An 11164-nucleotide genomic window follows, 5' to 3' on the forward strand; every position below is an offset into this window, starting at 1 on the left:
ACTGATTTCTGCAGAGATAGGGAACGATTTTCAGCCCAAGAGTTGCATTCCTTTCTGGGTAACTTTCTAAGGGCTACATACCAGTGGTGAGCAGTACCAGAGGTAAAAGTGGGCAATGATGAATATTTTACCTTTGTGCAGAAGACTAGTTGTGTCATGGACTGGATGGGCACTGGTGGGAGGCACCAGCCGGGGAACCCGCAAGCAAAGAAAGTTCAGAGCCCAGGGATTAGTGGTGGGATGGAGGAGATGATGTCAGAAGCTAAAGAGGTAGCAGGGTTTATTGAGCTGGGAGGGGCGATGGCAGAGGGCCTTCCAGACTCAAGAGGCAGAAGTGGAGGCTGGGGAGGAGGCCAAGAGGCAGAGATGAATCAGGCAGGTGAAGTAGCAAGGGTGTTTCCTCCCCTCCTGCTGTGACAGCTCCCCTACTGCCTGGTTTCCCAGAACCAGGAGAGGTATGAAGCAAGAGGAGCAAAGGCAGCCACCCCATTGTAGTCTCAGATTGCTTGGGAAAGACCTGGGAGATGAGAAGGCTTAGGCAGCTGTGGGAAGGTAGGGACCTTCAGTCTCCACAACTGCCTCACAGGGACAAGACCTACTGAAGCAGAGTTGCTGTACTCATTAGGCCTGGCATTCCTGAGCAAATCCTGTTTCTTCTAATAAGTGTGATTTATTGCTGGCTCGCTCCTGACAAGTTACCAAACATACCCCTCTGTATCTTCCATTCATGGAAGCAAGCAGCACTACCAAAGTTCAATGACATATTCCATCCAGCCAAAATATTGAAGGAGGGTACAAAGCAGGGCCTATGGGAGATGAGGTCTGTGGAGAAGGGCTGCAGCTGGTGAGTGGGTGAGGCTGAGGAAAATCCCATGGGCAAGATGGGACTGTCAGAAGGGCTGCATTTGGCCTCTAGGCCTATCTCTGGGGGATTGAAGCTGCAAGATTCTCAGTGTAAACCTAATCTGTGACATAAACATAGAATTAAGATGCAAAATCAGAAGTACGGCTCAGCAAAAGACTCTGGCCTCTTGATTTATATGGCTGCTTCCTAATATGAGAAATTATATTGCTTGAGTTGTAGATGTTAAGAATAAAAGACTAAAAAGGCCTCTTAATTTCAATGTTGAGAGTGATTATTATTCTGGTGTCTTATAACAGAAGTCACTACAAAGTACAGACTTTTCATTCTCTTCCAACATTATTAACTAATTAAAATAGAGAAGGAAACAAAAGGGCCCCTACCCAAAGGCATACTGTCTTCAAAATAAAAAAGAAGGGAAGGGAATGGGAGGGATACATTTGGGGTAATTTTATTATCTTAAAAACTAGGTTTGATTTTCAAACTTTTAATTTCTTTTGGAACTAATAAATGAACTACAATTTAAGGAAAATAACTTATCAAAAGCACTCAGAAAAGGGTTTGCTAATAAAAGGGGCACTTAAAAAAAATCCAAAAGCTATGATGCATTGCTTTATGTCCTGTGTAGACTGCAGGGTTCCAATAGCTCACTCTTCTCTGGTGTTCATTAGCTATTGACCTTTCAAGCTGGTGAGGTAATTCCCTTAACACTATAAACCATAGGATATCCTCCCCTCTGTTTCATGTTTTGACATTGCAAAAGGTCATAAAAGTGTTCTGAGCAGTTCTAGTCACTGCTTAAAACACAGATAAGAAAAAATAACCTCTTGCCTTGGCTTTCGAGGTCCAGTATTTGAAGTCCATACAACACCCTTATCTGTCTTGCCAAAAGCAAAATAACAAATGTATCCCAAGATTAGAATTTTGTTCAAAGCAATTGACACTAACTACTAACATGTCAAGAAAGGTCAAATATCCAACACAACAGCAGCAATATGCTTCCTGACTTACAGGATCATGCAAAATAGTCTCCTATAAAATTGTGCCTCAAACACAATATTCAAGAGGATTTTAGTAAAGTGTTAGTCTACATATGCTGATCACAATCTCAATTGCTGCAATATTCTTGAGCTCCCAGGAAATTAAAGATTTAATGTTATTAGATATACTTTTGTATTCCTTAAAAGCTAACAGAAATGGTAGTTTTAAGGGGAGACATATATGTCACATTAGTCCCATGACACAATCCTTAAGAGCTGGGGCTCTAACAAAAAGCTAGCATGATGATGTGAGGGCTTTAACTCTGGCTGCTGCTGTGGGCCCAACTACGATCAGGTTCTGGGTAACTGTTACCTGTGTTTTTGCAAAAAGAGGTCCAATTGAGGGGGGGGGATGACCTCTTTATTTTGCAATGCAGATCAGGCTCACAGTGGGTGGGGTAAAGGATTGAAGCCTGGTAACAGCATGCAAGAGTTCCAGCCTGGTTTGTGGGCCTAGTACTGGCTATTTGTAATCACACACAGACATACACACTGCAGTTAAAGGCAGAGCTATGCGACCAACATCACATGTAATTTGGCAGCACGTGTACCACTTGCTCTCCCATTTCTATAAGAAAATAGTGGGAAGAATTTGGAAATTCCTTTTGTAACTGTTAACAGCTCTTCCAAAAGAACAGATACTTAGGAATTTGGATAACCATAGACAGACCATTGTTGTGGCATGCTAGTTTATAATTTTATATACTGTCCTGACCAACTGGCAGAAAAGTTACATACCAGCTTCCTGCTAATTTATTCAACCACTTTATTTGGAACCCATGTTTGTAAATGTGACCCTTTCTATGAGGAGCTGAAGTTCTAGAAATCGTAACACTAGTAAAATCCTCATGCAGGGCCATTTTTAAGAGCAGAGTTTAAGAGTTCCTTTTAGAACTAGTGTAAATGATTCTTACCACCTAGTGACCATACTTAACACTGCATGCTGAACATGGAAAAGCATCTGTGTTTTGACAGCATCCACGGCATCATTGTGCAGTCAAGTATCACTTAGATAGTTCTCATTATATAGACCCTTCCTATTGTACTGCTTTTGCAATACTAAAACTGAAAAGACCCACAGATTGGACTCCTCCAACATGGTCAAGGTTTTCTCACATTAACCTCAAGACACAACAAAGAGCCAAGCATCTCTCACACTGCCAAAGTAACGTTAAAGGGGCCTAATTTGCCTGAGGAATGGCCAACAAAATGTGAGGGTTATTTTGGCACAGGAAGCACTCAGCAGAGGATCCTTTTTCTGACATGAACATTAAAAAAAAACACCCTTTGGAAACAATATACAAAAGTCATTTGTACGTAAACCAAAGTGTTACATACATACCACCAAGATACCAAGACACGTGGAATGTGCGCATGGTGCAAATCTAGCAAATGAAGATATAGGATATCTCCAGAAACTGAGATATAAAAGATGCAGAGTAAAGGCAGCTCAGATAAATGAAGAAGACAGGCACAATTCACATGAGAGCTCCATACAAGCAACTAAGTTTCTTCTAAAAAGATATAAGGCAGTACTTCTTGACGCAGCATGGTGAAACTATGGAATTCGCTCTAAGATATGAATAGCTGTCAACTTTTCCCTTTTTTTAAGGGAAATTCCCTTATTCCGAATGGGATTCCTCGCAAGAAAAGGGAAAAGTTGACAGCTATGGATATGTTGAGGGCTATGCGCTTGGCTTTAAAACAGGTTTTGACAAGTTCATGGAGGACAACTACTACTGCATAATACTTCCAAAAACAGAGGCAGCATAACTCTGTCTCTGGGAAACAACCCTGAGAGAGGGCTATTGCCTTTATGTCCTGATCATGAGCTTCCCAAAGGTATTTAGCTGGCCACTGAGAAATAAGATGCTGGACTAGATCGGCCTTTGGTTGGATTAAGCAGGGCTCTTTTTAATGTTATGTTAAGAATTTTACTCCAGCAGTTCTCCAATAATGTATTTGCCTGGGTTTGGCTTTCCCAAGGGATATTTATTACATCCCAATGGCTGAGTAGCTATTTAAAACATTTGCCTTCTACCTTCATTGCAAAATTACTACACATAAAAGTGAGTAGTAATAGCACATTTCCTCTAGAACACCAAGAATTTACAGGGCCAGGCAACGTAACAATTTAGTAACAGTTTCTCCCTTCCAATATTGAGGAGGAGGTTAATTTTCATTCAACGTCACATGCAATGTTAGAGATGCAATACTAAAATTATTCTCAAACAGATACAGAAACCAGTGCCTTATTAAACACATCAGCATTAATTAAAATATACATTCAGATTTTATGTCAACCATAACCTCTGAAGTGTTAATCACCCATTGTTGATTAATTACTCTGGATGATTGGATGACACTTGTTAGTGTAGAAAATGAAATGTCTTCAGGATGCTGTCAAAACACAGAACATTTAGCTTCTTTCTACTCAGACTTCATTAACAAGATACATGAAAGCTCGAAAGTAGTTTCCTTCCTTTATGTGAACAACTTTAAAATGAAACCCTTAATTGCCCCACATCTGTCAGCAATAAAAACTTGGGACGCATCATGACTGCCAGTAGCATAATGCAAAATGCTAATTCTAGAAAAAGAACATATTTAATAAAATAGAAGCCTGCACATGAAGAAAATAAATGGGACACTTAACTCTATCCCCATCTTATGGTTACAAAAGGAACATTCACTGAGGCAAGAAATTTCCAAAAGATGCAATGTCTATGTCACAGTTTATTTCACTCAAACAGAAACACTAAGCCCTAATACACAAAAAGAATAATTTTAAAACTTTCACTAGGGCAATGCTTTCACTAGGGCAATGCAAAAAAAAAAATGCTTTCGTATATTCCCTATTCAATTAAAAGGGACTTAACCATGTACTTAATCATATTTCTAAGTAGCATACATGAAACAACCCACAAGTTTTGAAAGTGAATGGCTTTCATTTTGCAAAACACTGGTAATAAGTGGGAGTTTTAAATGTTTGCAATTTTTCTATCCCTTTGAAGGATTTATACTTAGTAGTTTAGACTCGCATTCCAAATATGAATGACGAGACCGAAGTTAGAAGCCTGTGGTTGGTATTCTTGGGTACAGTTAGCTGTGGAAAGGAAAGATACAGGCATAGGGACCAAGGCTTCCAGTTACACTTTTTCTATCTTTCCTGTATAAAAAAGAGAGATGACAGACTTGCTACTTCTTCCAAAAATGAATACAGGAGGGTGAGGGGAACACTTCAGGGTTTTCCATTCCTTTAGCCATCTCCAACACCAGGAGCCATTTCAGTAAAGGAAGAGAAAGAATATATCAGTGTCTGTCCTTTCCTAGGAACTGCTGCTGCAACCGGCCCAAACAGGATTTACCATGTCTAAAACACCTCTCCTTTTACTCTGTGATACAGTGAAAAGCATGTGAAATGAACAAGTGAGGGAAGTTGTGCAGAGCTTTATTGCTATAAATTGTTCTGAAACATTTGTTTTCATATTCTGTTTACAAACTGTTTTGTAAATGTTCTGCTTCCCAGTTTAAATCCCCTACATCAAACATTTGCTTAACCGTAATATTTTATTTGCGATGTTACTTAAAATAATCTCAAAAACCAAAAAGGTTTATAAACAAGTGAAAAGATGCATATTTACAGCAACCCTATTGATATTCATTCAGAGAAAGAAAGAGAAATATTTTGTTTTTCTAGAAGTAACTTTATATAGAGAATTAAAAGTGGCTTCTAACATTTGCCATAGTCTCATAGAAGGCATCTTGCTTAATCATTATAAACAAGTGAACACATTACAAGGTTAAAACTTGCATTTGTCTATTGTATTAATTATACACATCAGTTTTATTACATTGCCCTAATTAAAAAGTAAGTAGTGAGCTCCTGCAAATAACAATGGCATCGGCTTTGGCTATCTATTTACTGAAAAATATGAAAAAATATGAATATGAAAAATAGAAATACAAAATTCAGATATTTTAACCTCAGCACATGTACGACAGTAATTATGCAGAATCAATCAGGGGATGAAGGAATACTTCTTGACTTTAGCCTCGGCTCTTCTTTAAAACAACCTGAGCGGGGAACAAAATACAGTACCTTCAGATATATAAAGCTGTTATTTCAAATAAAGATAGACCAATACTTAACATGAGATGCATTAGATCAAAGGGCTTGTAAAAAAAATAGGAATGTCACATTTTTCTAAACTACTACAAAGTCAACTTAACTGATTTGCATCAATAAACTAAATGGTTGATAGGGCTTCCCTATGATGACACCCTGTCTAAAACTTCCTTTTGGGGAAGAGCACTTAATGAGCCTCCTTGTGAGTTTTCATCTGCCATCAGCAAAGTTGATCCCCTCTCCGCTGCCTGCAAATCTTCCCTGCCCCGAAACAAAAAAGAAGGGGTGGGAACACAATTAGAAAAATTAGATGATCTTACTACAGCTGCTGTAAGCCAGAGTTTTCTGTCAGAATCAGAGGCATCCCGTGTTCTCTGCTTTGTTCCTTTTCTTAACATGGTGCATAGTTCAGATAGGACGGCTATAACTTTGCATATGGATACATAGATACGGGTTTTTCAAGACTTTTTCACGGTATTATTCAATGACTTGGGAACAATTCAATCAAAATTATATGTTGCACAACTGCCCAATAGATTCTGAAAACTTCAACTTTATAAAACAAGCTCTCTGAAAAAGACACAAACAGCAATAATAATATATATAAGCCTCCCAAGACATGGTCAGGCTAACCCTTCTCCGATGACAAGAGCAAAGTTACTTATTCAGAAGGTCAGTGGACAGAGCTTTTGCTCTCCTGCTCAGGCAGTCACTGGAAATCTTTCAGCAGGTAAAATAGCATTGTGTCACACCCTTTCAGGTTTTTTCTTGAAATACAAATAGCAGCTTCAGAGATTATGCAAGTAGCAGCTTTTTGTCAGGAACTCTTCCCACAGTCCTGAGGCTGTAGACATTTTTACCTTTCCGGAGATGTGCAGCTGGTAGTCCTCACTAGAAGCTATCTAGTACTGCTCACAATTTTAAAATTAGCCTGGAGAGTGAAACTTAGAAGTCTAAAGCAGAGAAAGCCTTCAATCTGTGCTGCTAGCTGCCTCATGCCTATGTCCTTGCAGAGTAACTCAATTTGCAGGAACCTGCACCCTTCTAATGCTCCAGGCACTGCCACTACATAGGACAGAGTCTGGCTGCTGCCTGCTCTTGCTTCTTTAGCATCTCCTTCCTTTACAGCCTAGCCATATCCCATTAGCAGTATTCTCATCTCCAATTTATCAGAGATAGGGTTGTCACATAACCTTCACTCAGCACCAACTTGTGCTGTGCAATAGAGAAAGCTATATCATGTCAACATCCAAGGTAGCTTGACACTGGAGCACCACTATAGCTGTTTATCAGGTTGGTCTGCGTACATTCCAACTTATGCATGCAGAGTCCTTTCCTCCAACTAGTGAGTAATTACAACCAGCCAACCACAGTTCTTAAAAGACTGTGGGCAAGGGCTTCCAAACCAGAAGGTATTTCAAGGCTGTCTGGGTAGAAATTAAGCAAAAAGTCTTGGGAATGGAGAGAAAAACTGTTGAAAAATACAGTATACTAATAAAGATCCCCTCTTTTACTAGTAAGCTTACTCCCTCTTAGCAGACTCCTAGAAAATCTGGCTCTTAAGTTCTGTTAAAAAATTTGTCCCCCCTTCACTGTATAAGGCACTTTGTACGTTTATGTACAATTTTGAGAAAATGTGTTAATTTAAGAAATAGTCAGTACAGTCTGATGTGTAATGACAGCCTCAGCCCCTCTAATGAAACTCATAACTACCTCCCTCTCTAATAATAAAAGTTTATGGTGTGAATATTTGAAGATAATAATAATAATAATAATAATAATAATAATAATAATAATAATAATAATGTGTATGCTCCTTCTTGGGTACTTTGTCTACCTTTGGTCTCCACCCTGCACTCAGCTCTCACCTGTGACTCATAGCACCTGTCAGCATGCGACAGCAGCCACACCCCAGGAACAGCTTCAAATGGCCAGCTGAACCAGATGAGTGTAGCCGATGGTAAGTAAGGGAATTCCCCTGCATCCAAAGACAGACTCTGGTAGATTGAGCAGACAAGACTACAGTCATACCTTGGGTTAAAGACGCTTCAGGTTGAGCTTTTTCAGGTTGCGTTCCATGGCGACCCGGAAGTAACGGAACGGGTTACTTCTAGGTTTCGCCGCTCGCACAGACGCTCAAAACGACATCACACGCATGCGCAGAAGCGGCGAATCGTGACCCACGCACACGCAGACACGGGTTGCGTTTTGATCAGGATGCAAAAGGGGCTCCAGAACGGATCCCATTCGCATCCAGAGGTACCACTGTACTCATGGGTCCAATGGTCAAGAAGGCAGTTTCTGCACGTGCTGTAGAAGGAAGTGAGGGACAGGTGGGGCATGTCAACCTGGGAAGGTAGCCCATCTATAAGAAGGAAAACTCTGGACCTAAACCTCCCCTGCCTTGTGGAATATCTTCAGGAGAAGAAAAGGCTAAGGAGTAAACCCTACACAAATCCAGAGTGGAGTCCCTAAGACAGTTGGATGACGCCTTGTAAGCCGCCTCCTGGCAGCTCATGCAGCCAAGCTGGTACCAAACATATTGCTCTGCTTTCCATTTGATTACATCAGCAAGGCTGAGAGTGGAGTCTTCTAGGCTCTCCATACACACCCAGGCTTGCGCCCCAGAGAAGTCACTTTGGTGCTGCTAACATAGCAGTTTGACTTCATTTCTGGAGGCACACTCCATTGTCTCTCAAGATAAATATGGTAGTTTTTTCTGAGTTTGTACTTAAAGGGAATTGTGGAACCAAATGTGGTTGGTTGTAATATCCGAGTTGTCACAATGTCTCTTGTTTAAGTACCCTGGTAATGAGCACTGATTTTATTCTATCAATTTTATTATGATTTGTCATGAAGTATTATATAACAACCTGTTCAGAAAGTGCAAGCCTAACTATGAGGGTTCAAAAGTAAGTCGTATTGAATTCAACGGAACTTACTACCAGAAAAGTGGGGTTAGCCATAGATTATTTTTTTTAATCCAACTTGCTGTTTTATGGTTATTGTCCTATTGCTGCCTTTAATGCTGCTTTTGGGGGGGGGGGGTGTTCTATTTTTAATTAAACTTTGGGATTCTATATTTATATGATGGGATCTATCCGATTAGAGCCTTGCTCTAGAAAGCAGCCTAAAAATATTTAAGATATCCAAATATGATTTGGTACCACATATTTTAAACACATTGGAAACATCATTATATAAGCTTGATCCCCCACCAACCCATTTAATAAACACAGTACAACAAATGCTATATTGGTAATATAAAGTGTAATCTAATGAACAGACCTTAACATTTCCCTTGATATTTAGTATTAATGTGTGAGGTGTTTACAGTGTTTAAATACTTATCAATTCAATAAAAAAAATCAGCTGTTAAACTGCAATTACCTTTGCTGAAGAGCGAACGTGTCGAGATTTAATTGTTTTGCTCTTTTCCGCAATAGCATTGGTCCTGGTTTCTATAGCTAGTCGATGGAGAAACAGTAAGACATTCAAATGCACCTTTAAAAGAAGAGTGCAGCGTTATTTCCAAAGAAATGCTTAAAAGCCACTACCTGTTGATTAATGAAGCACTCCACACAAACTAATGTTCCTTAAATCTTACACTAAGGATGCAAATATATTACTTGACCTCTGTGCTGTCAACATCCACATATCTCCTCAGAGCACACTCACACTGAAAACGTGATGGCTGTTTCACACAACTTTTGAGAAACTGGTGCCTGCTGGTTGCTGCAAACAGGGGAGTGGAGGAAACAATGAAGAAAGGTAGATAATACTACTACTGTACACTTCATGGGTGTGAGTTCTGAAACCCTGGTCAAACAGCTTGGCTGGCACCCTAAACACCCCTTCCTGAACCACGGGGGGTTGGACTAGATGACCCTTGGCGTCCCTTCCAACTCTTACAATTTTATGACTCTATCTCCTATGGCACAGCACTAGCGAAAGAGCCATCACATACGGCGACGGGTGGGGGCACCCGGCACGAAATCCGCAACACCAGCTGCGGATAACCGGAGTCCCCTAGACACACCCGCTTCCTTTCACGGGGCGCCGGGATCTGCCAAGGCCTGTCCCTGATCCCGGAGAGAGACCGGCGAGGCACTAAGGTCCCTTCAGGTATTAGCGAGCGGTTTTCCCGGGAGTATCCGACCGACCTCCGTGGGAGACAGGCCACTGGGCTTCTTCCGGCCTGCCCTTCCCCACACACCGCCTTCGCTCCCTGCCCCCCCCCTCACCAGCAGGTCGGTGTTGGCGCGCATGCGCAAGTGCGGCTTGTGCTTGCTCAGCAGCTTCTTCACGGTGCTCCGCGGAACGGTGTTCTTCATCCCGGCGGCGGCGGCGGCTCCCTCTCTTTTCTCTCAAGTAGAGCGGCCTTCCTGCTCCAGCCGCGCCTGCGCCCGAGGAGTTTCGAATCTGCCGCCGCGCGCAGGGTGACGTCACGGCCGCCGCCGGGCTAATCCGCCTGCTCGGCCCCGCCTCCCTTCTTCTCGCTCCCCTCACGAGAAGAAGCGCCTCCCTCGCGCACGGCGGATGCAGCCCGAGCAGAGTCCCGAAACCACGCCCCCTGCCCCCCCCTCCGGAGCGCATCGCTGTTAGCTGTCTCCCAGTTGTAAAGGCTTCGTGACTTGGCCTGCCCTTTGGAGACGGCATATATTTGTCTGTGGACAGATATATGCCGTAATAGACTTAAGGGAACCCCTCGCACGAGACGCTTTTTCTCCGCTTGCTTGTGGACTTGACTCACCTACCTCACAGGGCGGTTGTTGGGGGGATTATACGAGGACGGGGTGCGCGGGCGGGAAGAACTGCGCACACCATCTTGAAGAAAAAGCCGAGTTATAAATGCAAAGTGTTCTTGATCAGTGACAGATTTACGTATAAGCTAAACAAGCTATAGCTTAGGGCCCCACATTCTTGGGGGCCCCAAAACATTTTAAAGGAAAAAAACCTGGATGTACATTTCCAAAATATAAGATAAAAAACAAATAAAATGGCTTTAGATACCTATTAGGTCCATAAATGGCCATATAGCATATAAAGGTAAAGGTACCCCTGCCCGTACGGGCCAGTCTTGACAGACTCTAGGGTTGTGCGCCCATCTCACTCTATAGGCTGGGGGCCAGC

At 41.8% G+C, this 11164-nt stretch overlaps 1 protein-coding gene across 1 annotated transcript; it reads right to left on the bottom strand.

The window, feature by feature from the left end:
- Positions 1–5337: 5337 nt before the first annotated feature.
- On the bottom strand, positions 5338–10512 carry CENPW (centromere protein W). The gene is made up of 3 exons (XM_028723345.2): positions 10276–10512; positions 9422–9535; positions 5338–5979 (listed from the first exon to the last, which is right to left on the bottom strand). Exons 1-3 carry the CDS (start codon positions 10363–10365, stop codon positions 5953–5955), a joined length of 231 nt encoding a protein of 76 aa, XP_028579178.1. The 5' UTR covers positions 10366–10512; the 3' UTR covers positions 5338–5952.
- Between the last annotated feature and the right edge of the window lie 652 nt (positions 10513–11164).

The sequence above is a fragment of the Podarcis muralis genome, chromosome 3, assembly GCF_964188315.1.
Source record: "Podarcis muralis chromosome 3, rPodMur119.hap1.1, whole genome shotgun sequence".
NCBI classification, from domain to species: Eukaryota; Metazoa; Chordata; class Lepidosauria; order Squamata; family Lacertidae; genus Podarcis; species Podarcis muralis.

Coding starts and splice junctions, on each gene's coding strand:
- CENPW (XM_028723345.2), bottom strand. CDS start 10,365: ATGAAGAACACCGTTCCGCGGAGCACCGTGAAGAAGCTGCTGAGCAAG. Junction 9,536..10,275: donor GCGCCAACACCGACCTGCTG/GTGAGGGGGGGG, acceptor CTTCTTTTAAAG/GTGCATTTGAATGTCTTACT. Junction 5,980..9,421: donor ACGTTCGCTCTTCAGCAAAG/GTAATTGCAGTT, acceptor TTCCCCGCTCAG/GTTGTTTTAAAGAAGAGCCG.